Source organism: Symsagittifera roscoffensis, chromosome 1, assembly GCF_963678635.1.
Source record: "Symsagittifera roscoffensis chromosome 1, txSymRosc1.1, whole genome shotgun sequence".
In the NCBI taxonomy this organism is placed as follows: domain Eukaryota; kingdom Metazoa; phylum Xenacoelomorpha; order Acoela; family Convolutidae; genus Symsagittifera; species Symsagittifera roscoffensis.
Genome location: NC_087062.1, coordinates 64278687 through 64304431, shown reverse-complemented (window position 1 = coordinate 64304431; position 25745 = coordinate 64278687). Strand labels below are relative to the sequence as shown.

Genomic DNA, 25745 nt, shown 5'->3' with positions numbered 1-25745 from the left:
TTTAAGTTACTTAACTGGTGCTACCCAATGGTGCTTAGTTTTATAACAAAGAGCAAAAAACAACCAATTTTTATTTGAATATTAGATCACAAAATTCACTACGAACAATTGGAAGCACTTACACTAAGTCATAAGTCTCCACTCGATATAATGTCAACTGAAACGTGGTTAACAGAAAATGACGAAACTGAGAGTTGGTTATTGAGTGGTTATAATCAGTTTCGCGTCAAAAGTAGAAGCACTCATCGTCGAGATGTAATGATAATATGAAAAAATACCTTTTGTATACTTAACTATATCAAAACGCCAAGTTTTTTTTTTCAGTATTAGCTAAATTCATTAAATAGGTAGTGAAACTTGTTACCTCTATAATGTTGCTCTCTTTCCTCTTATATCAGAATTCTGATTAAAGACGATTAAGATTTCTGTAAATTAATTCTTTAAGAATTTTTTTTATGATTATTATTTTTTTAATTTTTATAATTATTCATCGTATTGGGGCAGACACTTGGGCAGACCCGTTGTCTGTCCTCTCCAAGTCTCAGAAATTGGTATTCTATGTTTGCGACACATTTGTAATTGGAGAATTAATTTTTAACGGAAAAATACTATCAGACCCTAAATAAACTAGATTTGAAGGTGATATAGTGCATGTATTAAATTTGAGAACTATAATGCATAAAATAGTCAATTCATTTTCAATCAATTGTACATGCTATAAGATAGCTTTTGTAAATAGTTCACTCTGATATATGAAAAGCTATTCAAAAAGTTCAAACTTCACACTTCTTTTGCCAAAAAATGTGGCTTTTGAAATAAATTATAAATAATGTGCGAAGTATAACAAAAATTGATCCAGCTATTGAAATTGAAACTACCACCTATTGTAAAATATCACCGATTTAACATCCAACAGCCTCTCCGCGAAAACGGTTAAATTACAGAATGTGTTTGAAATAACTAAACAAATGTTTTACAAAAATGATATTTTTGAGCCGCTGTCAACGAAGGTCAAATTTTGTGATGCCAGCACAGAAGCCGGTGGTTCAACACAATTATAGCATGAAAAATAACCAACTAAAATGAATTGAAAGCGACTATAAGTCAAAACTTTTTCAAGATGTCGAAAAAAAACTAGATATTTCAGATATTTTATATCCATCTTGATCTGTCCTTCATTACGTTCGTTTAAGGAAAAATGAACCAAGCAAGAATCTGAATGTGAAAAAAGCATCAAAACCGACAATTCATCTGCACACAACTTGAGCCGAAAAAAGCTTAGAAACTAAAAAAGGGATTTCAAGTCCCTCTCAAAAGAAACACACGCATGAGAAAATTCTTTCGCTCAATCAACGACGCAAAATGAGATAAATAAGTCAATATAGTACAAGTCGAAAAATTTTGAGCCGAGTGAACAAAAAAACTTTGATGAGTATACAACAAGCGTAAAAAGATTTTGAATAGAACGGCTGATTAAAATCCAGGCATATTTCAAAACATGTGTTGTTTTACAAAAACACAGATTTCAGAAAACTATTCAATGATTGTGTTAGACAAGTTGTTTACCTAGAAAAAAATTTATTCGGATTTGCTAACGCTTACTAATCGCAAGCATAATAAGGCATATCAAAAAGTCCATGATGGCGGCTCGATACATGATAAAAAACTTTCATCTTATCTCGGATTACAAAGAAAAAAATATTAAAAAGCTTTTCAGTTAAGCGTCTGTAAGAGTCTCAATGGTACTTTATCTCACATTTTATAGGAAGAAAAGTAACGAGTATCCGGGAGCGATACATGTCTGGAATAGTTTTTCGGACTTCTTCCCAATGCAGATTGTAATTGGAAAAATCCGTTAATGCCGGTGAATCTGGAAAAACACGAGGCAATCTGCTAGCCAGCGCTACGAGAGTCACGCATGTTAAAAGAAAGGCAGATCACACTATTCTGCCTATATAAATCAAGACAAGACTACGTCGAAGTTGAGTCCTGAAAGAAAACTAGTCGCGGATCAAAAAAAAACGTTCGCAGCTTCTCAAGAGCTATCGTATCTGGTTAGAAAGTACTCTTCTGAAGACCATTTGATAGGGAATCGCATTGTATATGTTGTGCTAGGTGCGGATGGCCGCGTTGCGTTTGTTTTCCATAATGTGTTTAATTAATGAAAGTACACTACTATCTGCTGATTATTCAAAATTCGCTCAATCTAAACAGCTATGCGCGCCAGGAGGAAGCAATTTATAACAGCTCAGAAACTTATTTAGAAAAAAGCGAAGATTTTGCAGCCGCTATTCATCCGCAGCTTGAAAAAATGGCTAAAAAACACAAAACTAATGAAGGACATCCAGATAACTCCGATTGAAAATCGAAAACAGAGTTGAACGAATCAATTCAAGATAGCAAAACAAAAAGTCAAATTCAAATAGCTGAAATGTTTTTGAATAAAATCGAGTCGCTCATAAGCTTCGCGGTCTGTAGAAGAAATAAAGGACGTTTCCGAAGTCTTTGTAGCACATGTAGATAATGAAAACAATCAGAACTCGATTTCTGAAGAAAACACGGTGTTTCCGATGAAGTCGAAAAAAGGTAAAAACACAACGCTTGCTGGGTCTTAAGCATGATTTAATTGGAAAGCTCTATTTATGCGCCTAACCCGGAATTTTTATCTGAAAGTTACTTTAATTTATGATTACTTAAGAGTCAGTGAAAAAATCAACCGAAAAGAACCCTGTTCGAGGTTTTTTCTAGCGTTTGCAGTATGCAGCTCGTTATGTCTAGCGACAGTGGCTATTCCAATGATAGAAGGACTGAGTGCCTGTGTTTCTATTCGCTGAAGAGTTTGTGCCGATGTGAATACTGGTGGGCGTTTCCACAGAGGCGAGAATACAATTGGCAAAAAAAACAAAAAGAGCAAAACTGAGCTTTAAAATAATAAGAAATGCCGACTATGGGATTCCAACCGCAGAACTCCGGATAGGAAGACTTCTAATTCTTGCCTGTCCTAGCTGGTTCAGAGTTTACAAATGTAAATGTAAAAACAAGGTGCTTAATATAGCAGATGAAACATATGCAACTGATTCGCTCGTCAAATAATTTGAGCACAAATTTATGAGTTAAAATGGAAAAATTAGCTTGTGCTATTACCATCCCGGGTCTCGAAACTGACAATCAAGCAATATGTATCAGCCCGCTTGCATTATCTGCTCATTTTATTGACTAAAAGTGATTTTTATCTCCTGGATTTGTTTATTTAAACGAATACTCAGTTCTGATTGGTTAGTTATAATTTTATGACATTCGGCTTTTCAAACAATTGGGGCCTCACTTCATCCAATACCAAGTTCTTATTGGGAAATACTACAAATTAAAGGTAAAACTTAATGCTCTAACTCATTTAAATTATCTAGCTCAAAACGCAATGAACAACACACAATAATCACAATTAAATCCAAAATCAAAGCGAAATCAAAATCAAACGAGTTTTTAAGGACAAATCAGGGTCAGCTAGCGCACAATTACATACGAAGAAGAATGTCCTGTCACTATCCACCTAGCAAAAAATATTCCAACCACAGTTTTAATGAATGAAAAGCGATATTTTCAAACCGTGTTTTCTCATTTTGTTGAATTTTTCTTCAATTTTTAATTCAAATCACGAATCATTGGGTATCAAAAAGATAAACCAATCATTGCCTATAATTTTTCTACGTAGTAGATGCTTTTGCATAAAAAATCATCCGAATTCAATATTCGCTTCACCTTCTGTGCTTCTGTGGTCGGATTGGAACCAAAAGATTAAAATGAGATAATTTAGTATTGCGTGTCTTAAGTAACCGCTCTCCTGTTTCTGTCTTGTCCCATCACTATTTAATATATTTGGCCCAAAAACTGTGAGACTCGCCTATTTTGTTAAAACATTTCACTTGGCCGAATAGTCAGTACAATTTGCACTCTGATCGGACATATTACAACTACTCATAGATGACTTGTGGGACGACGACTCAAAAGAAGATCCTTCATCTTCGATTGGAGAGAGCACAGACAGTCCTCGGAGCATTGATTTCCTCGGATTCTGTGTGCGCTGATTGGAGGGAGTGCTGCAATTTTTTCCACCAGCACTCGATTGAGGCTTAATGTTCTCTTCGTTGCCTAAAAGTGCAAGTATAAAGCCAATTTTTTTATTCAATTTATTTAGAGTTTTTTTTATTCCAAGTAAGTTATCAAATGTCAAAATGCTTCTCCCACTATATCACCGACCTGTCCCCTCTCGCGACCTGCCTAGTTGCTAAAAACTCCTATAGATTACTAGCAAAATTCAGGCAATAAAGTTTTCAGTTCACTAGTTTTGAGAATCTTCTAACAGCAAGTAATTACAATTTATACTGAATTAGTTTCTAGAAACAAATACCTTATATGAGTACCTTAAACCTAGTTGCGAGTAGTTATCGCGTTAAAACCAAGAATATCGCTAAGACAAAGAATATCGCTAACCTATGATGTCTAGCGGCATCCTTGAGTCACTACTTGTTCTACTATTGACACTAGCTCTGCAGCCAAAACTGTCACGAACAATCTTGCGCGCAAACTTGTTCTCAAGTAAACTATCTTCGTTTTCGTTGTCTTTCAAAATCATTGCATTTTCGTCCAAGTCTGTTGTTGCGAGCGAATTTGTATTCTGAGTGTTTTCGAATTGAGTATATCCTTCAAATGTATCACTTGCTATAAACTCGTCGTTGTCCTCAACCTGCGTGTACTCGATCAGCGAAACTCGTCTCTGGTTGCCATTACTCAATTTCTTCTTCATAAATTGCGAAGTTTTGGGGGAGTCTAACAGCAAACTATCGAGTTGAGCAGAGATAACTATTGGAGCCATTGGCGCACAGCTTTTGGTATCTCTGTTTTCTGTTTTGGCTCCATTATCATTTTCGGTTTCCGATTGATAATCTTGATTTCCAGATGACCCAACTGATCTTGCCCTTGTCGATCGTGAGACAGTTGTAAGACAACGCCAATCGAGCATTTCTTCCATTAACCTATTCACTTCTTTTCTGTCAATTTCCGGAGCGGCTAACGAGTTTCGGGGTCGAATAACACTATATGTAGGATCTTTCATTTCTTTATCTAGCTCGTCGAAAGCATTAAAGCTTGCGTTCAGAGATAGTTGCCGCCCTTCAGGGAAAACAATAACACATTTTTCAAACTCGATGATGAAAAAGTTAGCTTAAGCTGAGTAGAACGCTGTTTAAGCTGATCGAAAGATCGATACTGCTAGAGAAATTTCTTTTTTGCCGCACTCAAAATCAATCTTTCCTTTAACAATTTTAATAGATTGAGCTCCGAGGTTTTGATGAGCTTCAAATGAGACTCAACAACATTATTGACACAGAGGCCAAGCTGAGCTTAGCGCCACTTACGATTCAAAAATGATGACTGTTTGAAATAAAAAAAAATTGTTTTGATCAAAAAAAATTGCTAAAAAGCTTAGTATATCCAGAAAATGACCTGCACTATTAAAAACTTTACAAAGAGCTTTCCGAATGCTAGAAAGAAGTCGAATTTTCAAAAAACGCGAACTAAGTCAGCAAAAATAAGCAGACACAAATACAAATTACACGAGTTTTAATTTGCAAAAAATAAAAACAGGTCTCGACTGGAATCGAACAATTGGACTCTGTCGTTTCAAGCATGGGTGTAACAGTAACTTAGAAAAAAGATGAAACTTCAAAAAATTGGGCTAAGGGAATCACGCCGACAAAAATAGGCAGACGGACGATAGCCCGAAAAATCACAAAAAAAATCAAGTTTGCAAAAAAACTGGTTTCGGTCGGATTCCAGCCACCGGCCTTTGAGTCTCAAGCAAGTGTAACAGTACAAAACATGCTCCGGATGTTTGGCAGAACTTTAAGTTATAATCAGAAACCATGATTTCAATCGAAAACTGAAAACACAGAGCCGAAGCTGAGCATCGCACCACTTGCGATACAAAAAGTAAGATTAATACAGCATGGGGCTGGAGAAGTAATAAAGAAGACTTCGAGCGGAGAAAAAAACTGAAAAAAGATTTAGAAAAAAAACTTCAAAAATGAAAAAAGATGGTTTTTGTTTATGAATAAATATATCTACATTTTTTCAGAAGGACCTTCTGAGGTTGATATTGAGCATTCGGAACTATAGAGCCAGAATCTTGTCGATCTTTAAAATAAAACAAGAAATTTAGAGGAAACAATATTTGGCTAGAAAAGCCCGCAAAATTACAACAGATAGCCAATAAGCTGAAAATCAACTGAAATATACTGCTTATAAAGTGCCGCGAGTGCTTTATATGTAGTGAATACAAGACCCAATTCGGAACCTATACCGACAGGGTTTAAGTCGAAAGAAAACCGTGAGGGACAAATTTTGGAATACCACACAAACATTGCACAACGAAATGGCAGACAGAAAGTGAGACGAAAGCCGCTATATTAAAAAAAAGTTGTTGATGATTGTTGATGTGAAAAAAAAATGATGATTGCTAGAATATGATAAATGCTAATAGATAGAATATTATCCGCATGCTTGATAATTCCGTGCTCATTGACCGACAAAGCAAATTTTCTGAAAAGTTTTCAAAAACAATAAACTGTAAAATTTATATTAAAAAGTTTTCAAAATCCAGCAAGAATTTTGCAAAAAATATATAGATTAATACGTCCACTAGTGGTCTTCAATGGATCTGAAAACAGCCGAATCTTCAAGAAGTGTCTGTACAATGGGAACTAAGCGTTAAAGTATAGAGATAGACGATTGCATGAACAAGCACTAAATTTCTAGTTAAAAATTCGAACCACAAGCATTTTTCTTCAAGCATATGTGTTACCTCTATGCCAGATGCACTGGATAATAGATTGAATTGAATATTATAATAATAAATGAACAAAAAGTCTTAAATTGATTTTGAAAAAATCAACAAAATTTTTTTCAAAATTGACAGTTTATTATGTTTGATTTTAACTCTAATTGTACTACGAAAGAATTAAGAGGGTGATTTAGATTTTGCTATTAGATATAAATCGTTATAAAATCAAATAACTAATAGGAAAACATTCGGAAAATAAGCCGACAGATTTCAAGCAGAACAACCTCAGTGCGGAAAACCATTCTGTGAAAAAAAGTCTAGCACACGATTGCAAAACCCGTTCTTATCGCAGGGGCAATTAATGAAAAAAAAATCAAATAATAATTGCTTGAAAGCTTTTTCGTTTCAAACTGAAAGCTTTCGCGTGTAAACAAAAGCGTGTTAAAAAACGAGTATGAAAACACCCTTTCATTGTGTTACTTTCTACGAATTGAATTTAATAATCAATTGAATAGAATTTTCAAAAAAGAACACCCAGCAAATAAGCCGACAAAAATTAGGCCAAAATTTATTAAGAAAAAAAATTCAACTACTGAATTATTTTTACCAGTAGATCCAGTAACGCGTTAACTCTCAGGAGAACAACTCCAGGTATTACACGTACAACGTGCTGAAAAAGGATATCTTCACATTGGAGATCATACTGTGACTAAAGTTGTTTACGGGGGAAAAGTCTAGCACCCGATTGCAATACCCTTGCTTGTCGCAAAGGTGAAAAAAATGGGTCAAAAACCCCCCACTGAACTTTTCGAAGACAAGAATGCCGAATGAAGTGAAAAAAGACAAGTAGTAAAGCAAGCAGACAAGCGAGTAGCCAATCGCAAGGGTTACAATAAAACAGATAAAACAACCTAGGCCTCAAAATTGATAAATATATCTCAATAATCATGAAAAATGCTTTACCTGTAGATCTCTGAATCGTCGACACACGTCCTGAACATCCACTTTCCGGTTTGCTACAATGTGCGTTTTCTTGTTTCCTGTCACCAGCGATTTTTTCGTGCACTAGCGCTGACTCCAGTGGTTCCCCTAATCGCTCGCTTCTGGGAGTCAATAAGGCTTCCTCGCTCCCATTCAATGCCTTGGTTTTCGAAAAATCCAAATCAACCTCAGCTCTATTCGATTGGGGCAATTGAACAAAAGACATACTACAGCATTGCAAAAAATCATCACTGGAAGTTTTATTATTAGATCCACTTTTCTGATTCTGCTCCAAGTCGGGAGAAAATGAAATCAAACTCGATCGACCTTGCTTGTTCGTGTTATGACTCACCTCTTCTTTCGGCTTAGAGCTACTTTGCGAGATGAATGATATAAAACTGTCTTCTTGCACTTTTGTTTCTTCAAAGTTCGAATCTTCGCCTCCCTTTCTGTTGTCTTTAAGGTTCAATTGATAATGAAAACTGTTCAATTTATCTTCTATTGACGACAGAACTTCGGTGTGGTTGAGTGCTGATGCTCGTAACATGTCACGTTTACTTTTTTCCATCTCTTCTTTCAACTCTCTAAAGCACAACGAAGTCTGCCGTTTGAAGTTTTCAACCTCATTTCGCAATTCTGAGCTACTATGAAGTAATTCTCCAAGTTGTTGCGAAACTTCCTTAAGAGATGCCTTCTCAATTTTGTCTTGTTGCTCAAGGCTCCGAATGACGGACAAAAGACTGGCGGATCCACTGCGAGATTCATTAAACACATCAAGTACTATTTGTTCGTTTGCATTTATATTTTTCAAGGCCTTCTCGATTTTTCCAGGGTTGTCCAGGTTTTCTGTCTTCAGTCCTAAATGGTTATAACTTAAACACTAAGTAACTACTCATCATCATGTAGATAATTGGCTGAAGAAATCTTTGGAATCTAAAGCCACTAATATTAATAGGGTACTTAAATCTATTTAATCTAATGTTAGCTTTTCCTAACACTTTTCAATTCACATTCTTCTGCCCGCGCATATACCCTACCTTAGCGCTAAATTATTTGAAATTGTTATGACTAATAAACAACTTGCATGTGACTCACAAATTCTCTTGGAGTTCTTCACGGAAAAAGTCCGCGGAAAATTTTACTGATTTGAATACTCTTGCAAATAGAAAATGTGAGCATCAAAGAATTTTAGCAAACTATTGCAAAAAAAAGAAAATAAGCCACACAATCGATCAAATTCTGTTGATACTGAATAGCTGACCTTTTTGGCATATTTTAAGTGCATCCGTCTTTTTATCCAATTTCACTGACAACTTCGCCCAAGCAATCCAAAAAAGGGCAAAACAAAGTAAGCTCTTGCTTCTGAAAACGCATTTCATAATACTCTCCATCAGCAGGGGTTTTGTCTTTTCTAGGACATCGTACACCGACAGAAAAGTCGCCAACACTTCCTTGTCCTCGAGTGATTGATCACGCAGAATAGGGGAGAGACAATCGGCCACTTCATCGGTATTGGCATTAGGGAATACCTCCAAAACAGATAAAATCTTCAGGCGCCAGAAACACATTCGCTCTCTTCCATGGAAGAGAAAAGCCGTCTGCTTGAACTCTTGTATTCTCATCTCAAATCAACTCCACTAAAAAGAATGATGATCTACTCTACCAAATACATACGTACTGAAATGCTTTCAAAGAATTTTCGGTTTGTTTTATGCCAGAAACGTCAGTAGCTTCCAGAAGATTTTTCTAGCGGAGGGGGCGAGTCTGGCCTCTTTCAAGGTATCGGAATAATTGCAACTTCTTAGATAGTTCTTTAAAGGAATTCAATCTCAGTCCCACGTTTGCTTGCGAATCAGAACTTAACATAGACAAACTTGAAGTTCAAAGTTCAAATCGTTCGCACAGAGTTTTCAAAACTATCAAACAATATATTTTCATCAGAAAAACTTTTTATCATTCGAAGTTTTTAAGATAAGTGCAATCAAATAAAAGTATCGCTGCAAAAATGGGTTGATAATTTGCTGAGGAATAGCCAACAGACAGTTGGAAAATGTAAAACAAGGAAACTGAAAAAAAAAATGATTGGGAATTGTTGAACATTTCTTCAACCTTTTGTCTGAAGAACAGAAACGTGCAAACCAGTTTTTCTTGATGCTGTGAAAACTTTGCGAAAATTTCTTACGAAACCGATTCGCGAACAATGCGGCTTTATTATGATACCACATTTGACACCTCTACAAGCTTTCTTTGAGGTAGTCAAAATTGTGCTGAAAACAAACTAAAACGTCGCTGCTTCCCACCCGGATGATCGAAATAATTAAATCTGAAAAATATAATTTGTCTTGAAGGAAAAAAATAGTTGAGCCAATAAGCTTGTCTCAACTGAATTTGGAATAACATTTATTTGCGCCAAATGGAAGTTTGACTATTTCGCCGCCTTTAAATAAGCCGCTACTGACGCGCTGAGCATTATATGCGCATAAAAAGGCTCATAAAGTAGTCCAACATAGTTAAAAATTGCAAGCCCTAATAACATTATGATAAATGGTCACAGATTGTGCATTGTATCAACTTTGAGCTCAAGGGGTTGGTATTTTCAATTATTTCGATGAACCTGCAGAAAATGAGCATCACAAAAATCTTTAAAAACCTTTTGCATGCTTACAATGACAAGAAAAGAACAAATGAAAGAGTCACAACGCTAAGTCTTGTTATTTGTCAGCAACCTACTCGGTTGAAATCACAAAATGACTAGCGGACTCACTGCAGCTAAAGCTGCTGCTGAAAAGTGGCAGAGTATGTCTTGAAAGGAAAAAAGTTCAGGAACAAATTCAGATAATCGTAGCATCAGCAAACTCAGATGTCTGAATGGATGGATCACTGGTTGGATGGCTGAATGGAAGGAGCGATGGAAGTATGAATGGTTGTTTCGATAGATGGCTGGATTGACACTGGATGGATGGCTGGATTAAAGGATGAATCGATAGCTAGATGGATGAATGTTAGTATCGCTGGCTGGAAGGAACGATGAATTGTCGCATGGGTGGATGGATGGATTCATAGTCGGCTGAATGGATCGGTAGATGGATGGACCGAAGTTTTGCTGCAGGGAGGGATGGCGGCAGCAGCAAATTCAGATGACTGAATGGATGGCCAAATGGCAGGTTGGATGGCACAATGGAGAGATCGACGTACGGATGAATAAAAGTACCGATAGAAGATTGGATTGATGGCTGATAAATGAATTGCCGACTGGAAGCATACGTCTAAGGTTGGCTGGTTAGATATATGGATACCTGAACAGATGGATGACTGGATAGATAAATAGCTGATTGGATGGGCGATGGGTAAATAAATAGATACAAGGCTAGATGGCTTGCTCGTTGGATGGATGACGGATGCCTTATTGGATGGACGGAAAGGTGGATGAAAGGATGTACGACTGACGGTATGGATGCATGACTGACGGTTTAGATAGATGACGTGATGGATGGCTGAACAGAAGGCTAAGTGGATTGATGGATAATGGATGGCTAGATGAAAGAACAGATGGCTAGATGGATGATTTGACGAATGGATGGATGATTGAATGGATTAATGGTTTTAAAGATCAGTGGCTAGGTGGATGGATGGATAATGGATGGCTAGATAGATAGGTGAATCGAAGGCTGGATGGAAGAACGGATGCCTGCATGCATGCTTGGATAGATTGATGACTAGATAGATGGCTGGATAAATGGATGGTTTGATGGATGGATGGCGTGACGGATGTGTGGATGACTTGATAAATGAGCGAATGGAAAAATGTATGACTTCAAAAAATACGCAACCCTTTGCAATATTTTTATCACAAAAAAGTATTACAGGGAAAAAGAAAGGAAGTCATTAAAAAATAATGACCCGTCAAAGAAAAAAATGACCAAATACTAACAAACAATGACTGGTCATAAATAATGACCATGTGGCCACTCTGCTCCTCAAACTGCTCTGAAATGATTTTTAAGCATTGCAATATACGTATACGATAAAACTTAGACATGCAAAATTTGTCCGTTTTGTTAGACAAGCAAAAGTTGTTCGAAAATTATTAACATGAAACATATGGTATAGCTTAAACATAGGGAGATAGTGGAAGACGCATTTAAAAATATGAGATGCTTAAAATAAGAAACAAAATTTTTACAGAGGCAAAGCGAAGCTTCGCAACAATTGCGATGCAACACAAAAATAGCGTTCTAACAGACTACGCATGAAACTGAAGTTCTAACAGGACTCGGCCTAATGAGCTCAACACCCTTAGCGTAATCTATACCTCTGCGCCCAACTCTCAGAATTAGTAGCTTGAACTTGGTGTGACTTAAACTTGAATAAAAAATATTCATTCTCAATTATAAGATACCTGCTATAAGAAATTGATATATTACATTTACATGGCAAATGTAAAGGGTACATTAGTAAAAATTACAATCTCAATTTAGCCTATTCTTTGAACCAAGCTAGTTACGGGCAAAAAGTCTGGCACCCGGTTGCAATCGTCTTGCTTATCGCAGGGGTAAACATCACCAATGCAACCATTTATCATTTGCTTCAGAAATTTTAAGAGCATAAAATCTTCTAACCTTCAGCATAAAAAATGAAGTTTCAGGGTTTGAAATCAAAAGAGAAGGTGCAGTTCGCAAACAGCTAAAAACAACAAAAAAAATAACTAAAAGAAAAAACAAAATGCAATAAAACACCAAATAATGCTCTAAAATAATAAAATTGAATCAAATTCAAAGAGTTAGAGTACTGAAACGAATATATCCCAGACCAGGAAACACATTGGGGCTACTCAGCAGACCTCAATTCGAATAACAATGATAATTCGAGCGCTTTGAAATTCGGAGAAAAGTCGTTTAAACTTAGTCCAGCATATTCACTACTTTCAAAACAACGAAACTTTACGAAAACTGCTCGCAGATGATGTTTACAATTTGACCAGCTAGGTAGGATAAATGCGGGGTGGCCGTGTAACACTACGCTAGCGAAAACTCGATTGAAAAAAAAAAACATCTAAAATCAACTTTTAAGAGGCTTGATGCCCAATCAGACGCTTGCTGTCGCAAAAGTTAACACCGAGGCGAACCTACACTTTGCAAACACAAGCGACGAAAGGCCCAACGAGCTTAAGGATGCAAGAAAAAACTAAATTGAGCAAATAAGCTTCGAAAGATTTTTTACTAAAAAAAACTTGCGGAATAACGTGAGCCGAAAGTTATTAGCACTATAAAGTTAAACTAAAAAGCGGACAGGCACAAAAATAACACACGTAAAACAGTAAAGAAATGAATATTATTCTGCAAGACACTTGCAGAAAGTTCAACAGGAAAAAATTCCGACTACATATAGACCAAGCAATGCTTTGCACTACTTGCGATACAACGCAAGAGTATCATGGCAAGCTAGCGAATAGAAAATAAGACGCAAATAAGTCGAAAAATTGAAGTATCCACTTACAGAAACAAAAAAGAACGAGAAGCACAACTACCGGCGTTGAAAAAACCGTTCACATTTACCGAGCAGCCGACAATACTTTGGAAAACGCGCAGAGCCGAAAATAAAAAAAAAGAGACAAGAAATTGTCGTCACAAAAAATTGTTGAGTGATTAAGTTTATAAAACGTAAAACGTATACACCACAACTATCCTCATTTTTTCAAATTCACAGTTAACTATGCCTTTCAAACAAACACAAAACAACTTAAATATGCTGACGAAACATCAGCTAAAATCATTAAAAAATATTAATAACAGAACTTAATCAGAATCCGAGTTGGTTAACTGACGAAAGAACAGAACAACTGTCAATAATAGCAACATTTGTTTGGATGATAAAAACTCCATGCTTTGGGAAATAAGCTGTCAAAAACCAAAAAGAAAACCTGATAATTTTATTTCTCCCAAAAAAAAATCAATTTCATATACACTGAACAAAAAACCAGGCCGAGAGGGACTCGAATTCCACCCAACCCAAGGGCAAAAACGAGCCCGTGGGACTGGGATCTCCATACCAAAAGAAAAAGAGCCTGGAATAATTTTTATTGAATCATAAAGTGAGTTCAACTTCTCACAGATGGCAATTTAAAAAAAACGGAAATTGTACCGACCGAAGCCATCCAATCTGAATTTTTTCAGTAAATTTTCATTCAAACAAAATTAAATGAACAAAGGTATATGTAGTACAAATGTATATGTAGTATGAAAAAAGTCATCAATGCTGTCATATGACATTTAATATCAGCATTTGCACGTGCATGTAAGCAAGTTGTTTACAGATTTGTAAGCAAAATTTTACTGGAGAAAAGGGTTACTTTCTCGCAACTGCACCTAAACACTCAAGGAAGTCAGTCATGATCCTTACAGCAAATAAGACATACGAAAAAACATTGAAATTATCGATTCAGTGATTTTGATTCGCGACACACGATATTTAACATCGAAACAGACTGAATTATCACATGTTATTAAATTGCCAATTCTATGCACTAAAAGTGTTTTTCAAAACATACATTAATTTATTCGAAGAAAAAAGGTTATCGTAACATAACACATTACCCACGCTCACATGTGTAAAACAAGTCTCAAGAATTACGAAAGTGCAACAAGCCGAGAAGACTCAGAGCACATATATTATTGCAAGAACTTTTAACACAAGAGGCGAAGATGAGCTTAACACCATTTGTGATAGAAAACTGACTGACTATGATTAAAACAAATGAAAAGTCAAATCAAAATTGAAAAAATCTTTAAACATCTCTTTTGCCAGAAAATATTAAACAAATTAGAAGCCAAAAAAATTTCTTGGAAAAAACACTTAAGTCATTAAAACTTTCTATGGAGCTACTACAATGCAAGAAGGAAGTCAAAGCGCCAAAAAGTTCCTTTCTGCGAGATCTAAGCCGACAAAGATCTAAGCCGACAGTCGAGTCTAAAGTAGTCAAATATTCTGTTTGTAAAAAAAAACAGATTCCAATCGGATTCGAGCTCTATACTTTGTCGTCTATAGCAGAATGTTACCACTGCGCCAAATGCTCCTCGAATTTATTCTACAGCAAGTAGAAAAGTTGTTTACGGAAAAAAGTCTTGTACCCAGTTAAAACACCCTCTGAAAACTTTACAAAATTTCTTTCGCAATAATATTCTGTTAGAGTTCAATTTTTTTTCTACCAGACAATATTGGCAAAATCATAATTAACAACCAAATTGTCTTATTTGGCGAAAAACCTGAAACTATAATCACACCTGTATAAATTAAATATTTCTAAGGCGTGGAAAGTCAGTGAAATAACATCAGTACTCAAAAAAATGTCTAAAATGACTTCTCACAATACAGACAAATAATTCTTATTTCAAAAATAACTGAAAAATTCTTTGTCAACAAACTTACCCCTCCTGAGCCAAAAAATCACCGCACTCAATATGTGTTCATGCTTAAAGACATCTCTAGTTTAACGATGGGTTTGACTCATTTGAACTTGCAGCAGCAAAACTGGTTGCAGGAAATCGATTTGCTAATTTAAAAAACGATGAACTATTTTAACAAAATAAATAATGCGAACAGTTAGCAAACGTTTTCAATACCTTTGCTAACTGCGAAAGTAATCAAAAACCATTTAAAATATTGAAAATAGATTCAGCATCATTGATATCGCAATAAGTATCGACCGGAAGAGAACTCCCGGCAGGACTGTGCTCGCAGGAGGACTGCTCGCAGCAGTGAGCCTCAGCCAAGCTTTTGACCGTGTGAAATCGACAAGCTTTTTGGTCACGTGCTTCGGTCTATGCTCAACCCCGCCGTGACTGGTCGGCTTGCAGTCTACCTCCGATGTAGAATGGCTCGATCATTGTTCAGAGATGCGATCCTCAACGCCCAGATGGCACACTGTGGAGTGCCCCAGGGTTTGAACCAGGATTTTCAACCCACATGCTAAATCCTGCCCTAAAACTTAATGTGACGACTATAAATATCATGAGAGTGTCAAACATTAAAATACCAACAAAGAATTCTGGCTGTGGAACACAGCAGCTTTGTTCCACTAATTATTGCGTGTACCGGAGGAGCAGCACCAGGCTCTACAAAACCGTCCAGAAACTAGCAGAGAAACTAAGCGAAAAACGAATCATACTTGGACACAATAAAGTTTACAAGAACAAAAATAAGTTTTGCACTTCTGAGGAGTGCAATCCTCTGCCTCAGGGGGTGCAAAAAACACATCCAACAGACAATTCTATCTGTGCTATAATCGAGGAGGGTAGATTTTAATTGACAATTCTCTGGATACATTAAAATCGACTTGATTTGTTCATAGAACTTTGCCGATGTATTTATATAGTGTTGGTACGGCCCTATCCAAACTGTGCAAGTACCGTCGCATGACGGAAGGGCCCATTTTAATTGAACTTTTTTTGAAGTTACTGAGCGCAACACCAGCATTGAAGACTGTCAATATCCATTCAACTGCCCGGCCAATCCAATAACAGCAACCCTAGTGGACTTGTGGAAGACTCCCCTACTGGTGTTAGAAGAGCTCCCGCAGATTTTCTACGAACACTCAATTGAGCAACATTCAGCATCATTACAATTCTGCTACGTGGTTTTCAGGAAAAATATTGTACCTGATTTGAAAAGTGTTAATTGAGAGTATGAGTTTTCCTGTTTTAAGGAAATGTGACATCTTACGTAACAATGTGTGCTACTTGCACAGCTACCAATATTTCTTTCCAATCTTCCCTTCAACTCTACTAAATCCTATTTGTTTCTTGAAACATTTGATAGCTTCATCAATGTTGCCAAAGCATTCTCGAATCAAAAACAACAGGCAAACACAAACTTAAACTGCGATAGCTAAGGAATAAAAAGTTTTTAATAATATCCAGGTCCCTCTCCTCCAGGTACAAGCATGGCTATGTTATTTCCATTCAAAAGAATTTTGTCTAGCTTCGTGAAGCGCCGTCCTTCGGATGTATTCTCAAATTCGGTTACATCTTCAAGAACCATGTTCACAAATTCATCGAAACCCAACAGCGTCCCAACCAGCTCCTTGTCATTTTTCATGATAATCCATAGCTTCGATCGAATACATTTATCAATCAATTCAAGTGGCAGCAGAGATTGTGGTTCTGAGCTCGCACTCATTTTTCGAGATATCTTAAAATACAAAAATCGATAATGCTATTGCAAATACGTTCAACTCTAAGGTACGACTAGTGCTTCATCCGCAACTATGATGTTTATGAAGAAGTAAACTAAATATATATTTCTCGTTATTTAATGATTCGTACAATTTCTAATTGAACAAAAGGACAAAATAAATGACTTAGAACTCCAAATTAACTTTTTATAAGAAGCTTCTGAACAAAAATGTATCTTTGCGCTTGATAATTTGATTCCTAATGAACAACGAAACTCAAATCTCAAGAAAAAACCCCATCGTATATAAATAAAGCTTCTAAAGTTTTTAACATAATCGGACAAAATTTAAAAAAAAAACAGAGACGAAGCTTAGCTTCGCACCACTTGCAATACAAAACGGTTGATTATGATAACAAGCAAATATCACAAACTGAAAAAAAATGAAAGCAAGAAAAAATATATTTTTATTTTATTTTATATGAACCAGAGGTGAACTGATTTAAATGATTCTATTAATTCAAGTAAAAAATGCTCCGATTTTCCTGTTGCGGCAACTGAGCAGACAACAAAAAACAAGCAGACAAACAGTAATCTGACAAAAACTTTCACCGCTCGGACAATAATTTCCTTACAAAAAAAACAGAGGTCCTTCAAAAAACTGAGAGCGTATTTATCTTCATTGAAAAAATCTATGAACACAGCAGGCCGTTTTAAAATAAGCGAGTTTTCTTTTGAACAAATTTTGTTCTGTAAACAACTAACCGAGAACATTCTTTTTTTCAGATAAGACACTGAAAGCCTACCTGTTTTTTAAAAGAAATCTTATTAACCACAACATGTCAATTTTGAGTCAATTTCATGATAAAACTTTTCTGAAAATAAAAGAAAGGTGAATAAGCCGACAGAAATAAGGCCGACATCTAAAAAACTGAAAACAATTCGAAATGTTTTCGCAAAAAAATCACAAGAATTGAGTTTATCACTTAAAATACAATTAGCAACCCTTATACAATTTTACATATAAGATGTAGGTGGTACAGAAATAGGAGCCTGTGAATAATAAATCACTAAATTGACCATTCTGTGAGCAAAGTTATTTACGTTGAAAAAACGCCAATATTCCAGTTGCAAAAAACTTACAAAGCACAAGGGCAAGTAAAATTTTGACCTTTGAGCTTATACTAAATTGAAACAAAGAGGCGAAGCAGAGCGTTGTTTTTCAAAAACTTGTAAGGAAAATTGCCAAAAATAGAATGGCTCAACATTATGGTGGGGTGCTGTCAAGGTTTTGCAGGGAGCTTGTTTATGGAATCATGACATCACTGCTCAGTGCATTTCAAGGTCTCGGTTTTGACGAAATCAAGATTTTTTGGATATTATCAAAACATTTGAAAACCATTAAAAAGTTTTCATAAATCTGAAATTGTCGATGCTTTGGTGGGTTAAAATCAAATTTATACAAGCAGTTTCAAATTTGGGCTCCACGCTGATTTTGCTCAAATCGTTGAATCTTTTGATATTCAAAAATTTTATTAGGGTAGAAGAACGTCTGCAAATTTTTGAAATAATTACGCAGAATATATCTATTGATATTGAATCAAGTGTCTCACTTATAAATTCAGTGATTTTGCCAGTGAATATTTTCAAAATAGAAACTTTCAAATTCCAGTTGGCGGCTAACCGCAGTTGTATGGTTTTTTCTGAGTGTAAGATACGAATATCTGGAACCCCCCAGTAGTCTTAGACATTTTACCAATTTAGCTGCATGCTATGAAGTTAGGATGTATGTTTTTTTAATTTCAAACTTTTAGCATCGAGGTGCGTTGGACCTACAGTTCCCGACATACGAGTGGAGGCGTACAGAAATTCAGTTGTATGTGAACCTTGTGTCAGTGGTGGACTGATCTGTGCTAAGTTGGATAGAACAAAGGGAGCTGAGAAGACTGGCGAGTGACGACCGACTGTTCGGGAAAACATCCGAACCTGGCTGAGTGTTAATGGACCTGAACAACAGCTTCGAATGTCGGATGGGAGGCGAGGACCTTGCCAATGTACAGTTCGACCCCAAGCTTTGGAAGCTGCGACCCATCATCAGAGGAACCACAGACGCAGTGAGGATCCCGGCCTGGCCGGAGACCTACACTTACTTGAGGTAGCACCAGGACGCATGGCTGGCGGGTATCAATCCACTGCCAAACAGATTTCCACTGTATCCTTGCATTAGGAGGTCGCTGTTGGGTGTAAGGAAATTTGCCAAAAATAGAATGGCTCAACATTATGGTGGGGTGCTGTCAAGGTTTTGCAGGGAGCTTGTTTATGGAATCATGACATCAATGCTCAGTGCATTTCAAGGTCTCGGTTTTGACGAAATCCAGATTTTTCGGATATTATCAAAACATTTGAATACCATTAAAAATTTTTCATAAATCTGAAATTGTCGATGCTTTGGTGGGTTAAAATCAAATTTATACAAGCAGTTTCAAATGTGGGCTCCACGCTGATTTTGCTCAAATTGTTGAATCTTTTGATATTCAAAAATTTTATTAGGGTAGAAGAACGTCTGCTAATTTTTGAAAAAATTACGCAGAATACATCTATTAATATTGAATAAAGTGTCTCACTTATAAATTCAGTCATTTTGCCAGTGAATATTTTCAAAATAGAAACTTTCAAATTCCAGTTGTCGGCTAACCGCAGTTGTATGGTTTTTTCTGAGTGTAAAATACGAATATCTGGAACCCCCCAGTGGTCTTAGACATTTTACCAATTTAGCTGCATGCTATGAAGTTAGGATGTATGTTTTTTTAATTTCAAACTTTTAGCATCGAGGTGCGTTACACTCTAGTATTCTTTGAAGTCGATGTTTTAAACTTTATTAGAGCGTGATTTTCGCAACCCAGTTCCTATACTTGTTTCGCTTAATTGGATTTAGTTATTAAGTTTCTGATCTTAAGGCAATAGTGCTACCTCTTTTGATCATATCTTTGAGTCTGCTTTTTAATTTTGCCCGTCTCATAAACATTAAACCTTTTTTGTCACTAACTGTCCATGTTTTGAATGAGTTGATTGTTTTCGAGTTCTACTTCTCGTGGCAGGTTGTTCCAGTCTGCTGAAGCTCTGATCAAGAGAAAGTAATTTCCCATGTAACATTCGCCCAAATATCACACAGCGACGGAGCGTAGAAAAAGTACCTATTGACGACTGGCAGGCGTCAGTTACCTTAATTCCACTCGTTTTTCACCGTCTCGACCTTGCCAGTTGATTTTCTGGTCTGTCTAGGGCAAAGTAAAAAGTTACTATTTTTAGGCCATCAGTCAAACGACTTTTGATCAGCTTTCGTTTGCATGCGAACACAACCACATAGCTGAGTCTCGGATCCTCAGACTACGTGATTGTCATTAAAAACACGGCTCGAACAACCTATTTTTATATGTTTTTGTGTGACAGTTTTATATTAAATCCATTGGAGATGGATTGACCCTTTCCTTTTTCTATCTACTCATGTCCTGAAATATCAAACAATATCGGTGTTTAATTCAGATCTAGGACATTACAGCAACTGTTATGGCTAGTTTACACAGTCCCTTCACATATAACAGTCTCTGGGGGACCAAGCCTCCGCTCCCGTGATTTTCTTGAGATAACACTCTTATCTCCTATATTTCGTGTCCCGGGAGGGTTCCGTGGTATTTCTATTCCCCCCACTGAAGCCTCCGTCTCCACAAATATCTGTCACTAAGGTCCTTATCGTGTGTTATTGCCACGATAAGAGGCTCCGTAATTTTCTCGTCTCGGATACAACCGTTTGTCACAAAATATGGCGTCGTTCTGATTTTTCTCTATTTTATTCAAAATGGCCGTCTTTTTTCTATTTCTCAGAAATGTTCTCCTTCAAATCGAAATTTTAAAAATAAAAATTCCAGAACATTCTGACCCTCCGTCGCAACACTTTTCTGTTCGTAAGGCCTTTAGTCACTTTTCTTTCCGTCGCGGGAAGGTTATACTGTGTCATCCGGCGGAATGGCACATACTCCCCGGACAAGTCTCCATCAATGTCCCTATTGATCGCACAACACCGGGTTATCGTCAAGTAGGTATCCAGTTTTCTGTAACCAATCTTACAAATCGCATAAGAAAATGAAATTTATCTACTCCACCTCAACTCACTACGTGTTCACAAATGACATCGTACTACATCTCACTGCCTTTCAACATTTTCACAAAAGTTGCACCATGAGGAGTGTCCTAGATAAAATTTCCTTTCTGACTACTTACGTCATCTCGCCATAAAACTTCTTTTCGCTTCTGATTAAAAAGTGGGACGTGGCACGGCCACGCACCCGTTAAAATTAACTTAACTTCACTCACCAAGTATAATTAGTCATTTATGCGGTCCTTTCAATATTAAAACTAGGAAACTCTGTGGCTAGGAAAGTTATTGAGTTACCCACCCTTCTCGAGCGAGTTTACTCAAACTTACCATGTCGCCACACAGTGAATTTGTGTCTTACACAGGTTAAAAACTTCAGTCGGGAATAAATAGGTAAATATACTCACCTATGCTCCTTATATACATACATAGATAGTAGTAACTAAAATCAACAATTTCAACAATTTTAACAATTGCAACAATTTTCAAAGTTTGGTCTGACCAAGCTAAATCAAAACAAAAAGTTTCACAAGTTCAATAATCAAAACTTGGTTGATTTGTTCAAGTTTTTACACACAAAGACAATCAAGTTTTTTCTCCTTCTCTTCTCTTCCTCCGTCATCTTCATTCCATCATTTCTCCATCCTGATGTTCAGCGTCACTGTCTTCCAGAACTTTCTCTAACATGTCCAGAGAGTTGCGGGCCGTGCCCCAACCCTCCTGCTCCAACAGCCTCGGTTTGCAACAAGGTAGTAAGTCCACATTCACCTTCTGCTCCCGGTTCCTGCAAAAGCTGTTGTGAAGACACAGGCTCACGTTTCGTTCTAGGTCAGCTCTTAAGACCTCTTTCTTTTCATCTTCAGTAACACAAGGCGCTCCAGCTACTCGCTTCACCGCAGTGGTGACCGCGTTTCTATGCGTCAGGAAAGCTCTCTTATAGGCTCCTGGTCCTATGTCTAGCTGGAAAGATTGATAGGCTTCCGTGTTCCTTGACATGTGACGCTTCGCGCGTTCATACATCCAAGATGTCATCACTGCACGGAACCAAGGCATCAATCTTTGCCTTGACCATATTCTTTCAATGGCTTTAGGTATTCTCAGAACCTTGCAAGTGGTTCTGAAAAGATCCAATTCACTACTCATTTTCACGTTGCTCAGCTGCTCAGGAGTCGGCACGGCCATCTCCTGCTCATTTGTGTCCGCATAAGCCTCCAACCATCTCACTGCTAGCATGGCGCTAACCACCACGATTGACACTGGTTGATTCTGATCGGGCAACCCCGTGGAGTACAACTCCTCCACGTCCCAAATTAGGATCAGGTTCCCACGTTTGGGGTACCACAACGTCTGCGCTAAGCAGTGGCAAGGATACTCCCCGTGGGTTCTCACTATGTTCCTTCGGGTCCGATACCCTGAGGCTCCCAGCAACGGTTCCACTTCCATCAGGATTCTATGTAGATCGTCTTTCTCTTCTATGGTGGGGAATTCAGTGGGTAACGCTCCACTCGCTTTCTGCTTCTGGAACTCACTCACGTTGCCTTCGTTCAGCATCATGAACTCTTCACCCACAACGTCTTGCAACTCGCCTTCGGATCTCTTCGGGACTGCCCGAAAGATCTTTGCCAACAAGTCATATGACCTCTCTGACATTCTGGCCAACCTCACGCATTTTGGCACAGAGAAAAGCTGGTCAACCAACACCTGTTGCGTCCTCGCATCCATCACCACCATGTGCGTAGGATACTTGCTATTGCAGTATGGCGCAGAGCTTGAACCCACCATATATTTTGAACCAGTAGGTCTGTGATAGGCTTCACTATCCCTCAGATTCATTTCATTCTCTAGGGCTTCTCGCCAGCCTCCAATCTTTTGCTCTGTCTGTAATGCTCCAGGGAATATCTCCACGCTGAGGGACGCCACTAGCTCATGGGCACGCTCCAAGCGCTCGAGCGATTCTATCGAACTCGTCATGCTACAAAATCCCAAGGCTGTGATCAGGTTTACGTCCGTCACCCCATGGCAGTCTGCGACCAATTCCATGGCACTCTTATCTGACATGCTTAATCTTCCATACAATCGTGCCAGTTGTCGATGCTGCTCGCTCAGCGTAATCAGGCAGTGTCCCACGTTACAAACATGTCCTTCCATCCCACTGTGTTGAGCCAAGCATGTGCCTTGCTCCAACCAATCACTCGACGTACCTTCCTCGGACAGCTCCGTGGACGGGTTGCTCTTCTTCTTCATCAATCTCATGCTTAGCAGGTGATGTATCATGGCCAGATCATGTAAACTCGCATCATCATCCCTTTCCAATATGACATCCGCGGTCATGTCCCAGATTAAGCCTGCGTTAGGATGGGGACACCAGGAAGGCTTCATGAGTTCCCACATCACCACTAGACTGGTTTTCAAGGGACCGTCCCAAGAACCACAATCAAAACTCACTTGCCCTTTTAGCTCGGGAATCGAGGGTTCGACTACTCGTTCCTCCAAAATAATTCCCAGCTTGGGTTGTTCCACCATCAGCATTCCGATCTCCTTAATTCGTTCAACCCAGAAGTTGAGCACTGTGACTTGCTCGTAGTCGAAGTATGCTTCCCTGGCTTCTTCGTTCACGAAGGGATTATACGCCATCCCTGGTATGCCAGACACGTATTGGAACGACTTCAGTCTCCCTAGGGTTGCAAACTCTTTTTGTCCTCTGACCGCTTCAATCAAGTCTCGACTCACTTTCAATTCTTTGTTGGAGTATCTTCTCACTTCTTCCAACTTGCGATAGCTTTCCATATCATTCGACTCCTTGTTTGGCACGGTCAATGGCATGTCCTGATATAGCTCTAGGAGAGCCCTAAGGAAGTACCTTTCGCAATCAACTCCCTCTTGCCGAATGATCTTTACACATTCTCCCAACACAGGAGTGGGGATGCGATCCACCACAAACCTGACAAAGCAAAGGGCATCCTTCCGTTTAGCCCATGCTATCGCTGAATCGTCTTTTGAGATCAATGTCCGTAAAGCTTCCATCAATTCTAGCTCCTGTTCTCGTGATTTCGAGTCGTTGCTGGCTTCATACTCCGCCCTTTTGATGCCCATCAAGCACCAAGCCAGTCGTACTTGCAGATCAGTTCTCACGCAAGGATGAGCCAGGTATGCTGCCACAGTAGCAGGTGCATTCATCGTCTCATCGAAGTATTTCTGGAGGGCCGCCCTCCAAGAAATTTCTAGCAGTTTTTCCAATCCAATTTCGTTCGCTTCTGATGACATTACTGTGCCATACTCCCTTCGATTGAAGTTAGAGTTCTCCGTAAGCCCTTTCAAGTATTCTTGCATGGCTGGCTTCTCGTTCCAAGCCATCAGGTGCCCTCTCGCGGAGTTCCTCGCTTTCAACATTTCCACATAACCCCCTGCCGGATCCCCCATGTGGACCGATTCCGGCACGGTTATTCGACTGTACTCGACCACGTCGAGTTGTCCTTCCAGTTTCAACTTGGCCATGTTGATTCGCGAGGGCCTGTAATCTTCAAGTCCTCCAGATCCACATTGACTGATTACTTCCATTTCTAACTTGGTGTCTGCCAGGGTTCGCGCCGTCTTCTTCGACCTTGTGGCGGTCACGGTCAGACCTGCCAAGAGCATAGGGGGTATCAGATTCTCTTTTTCTCCCCCTGTCAGCGTTGTAGTATCTCCCTGCCCGCTCTCGCCTGAGCGACCTGCGCTCGCTAAAGAGGTCACCACTGCGTTGGCTCTTGACTTCACCACTTTCGGGTTCATGGCTCGACTTCCTGTCCTCCCTTTTAGTCGCTTCAGCCCTTTCCTGGCTCGTCTGACAGGTAATTTCTTTGCAACATGCTGATCATCGGCACTGTCTTCTGTTACTGACTCGGTCAGAACATCCGACTCCATGGAGCTCACTATTTTCTCCAGGACCTCACGCATGATGGGTTGGTTCAATCCCACCTTCATTATGGACTGCGTCCCATATCGCCTTATCACGTCCCAAGATTTCTCCATGAAGTTTACTCGACTCCAGATTGCTCCTGTCTTGCCTTCCAACTCCATTTGATATCTTTCCCATTCTTCTTCTGGTAATGTGCTGAGGAACGATATCTTCATAGACTCTTCGATTTTCCTCCTCCTTGGCGATTCATAAAGCAGCTTCTGTGGATCCCTGCTTCGGCACTCTCTAGCCTGGCTTATTGGGTCTATCGGAGATAGATCGGCTGACGCCTCCTTTGTAGGAGACATGAAGGACGATGGTGCCATCAACAATAGACTCCCATCGACTTCCCCATCGTCATCTTCGCTGAACCGGTACTCTAGCAAGTCCCTTTCCAACGCTCCTAGATCGGTCTCTCCCGATTTCTCCGTCTTGCTTCCGGTCCCTTCATCATTATCGTCCTGATCCATCAATTCATCGTCGTCCGCATCAGGTTTCGGCCTAGGTCCCGAGGGCCCTTGTCGTGCGTCTGCGCCCGAATCCGGCCGAGCCGGTACGGCCATGTCTCCTGCATGATAAAACAACTCATCATCGACCAGGAACTCTACTAACTCCTCACCATGTGGGGCCAGGTCCTCTATCGTTACATATGAGCCACCTCTGCTCTC

The 25745-nt window shown here is 38.6% G+C and overlaps 1 protein-coding gene across 1 annotated transcript; it reads right to left on the bottom strand.

Moving 5' to 3' along the window:
* Positions 1–3773: 3773 nt before the first annotated feature.
* On the bottom strand, positions 3774–12533 carry LOC134847637 (uncharacterized). The gene is made up of 4 exons (XM_063864791.1): positions 9081–12533; positions 7802–8677; positions 4492–5169; positions 3774–4149 (listed from the first exon to the last, which is right to left on the bottom strand). Exons 1-4 carry the CDS (start codon positions 9439–9441, stop codon positions 3920–3922), a joined length of 2145 nt encoding a protein of 714 aa, XP_063720861.1. The 5' UTR covers positions 9442–12533; the 3' UTR covers positions 3774–3919.
* Positions 12534–25745: the final 13212 nt, after the last annotated feature.

Bases quoted from the DNA above. Each gene is read 5' to 3' on its own strand.
- LOC134847637 (XM_063864791.1), bottom strand. From the start codon at position 9,441: ATGAGAATACAAGAGTTCAAGCAGACGGCTTTTCTCTTCCATGGAAGA. The intron at 5,170-7,801 runs GTAAAGCATTTT...TTTTCCCTGAAG, and splicing joins GACGATTCAGAGATCTACAG to GGCGGCAACTATCTCTGAAC. The intron at 4,150-4,491 runs GTTAGCGATATT...TTGCACTTTTAG, and splicing joins GATGCCGCTAGACATCATAG to GCAACGAAGAGAACATTAAG.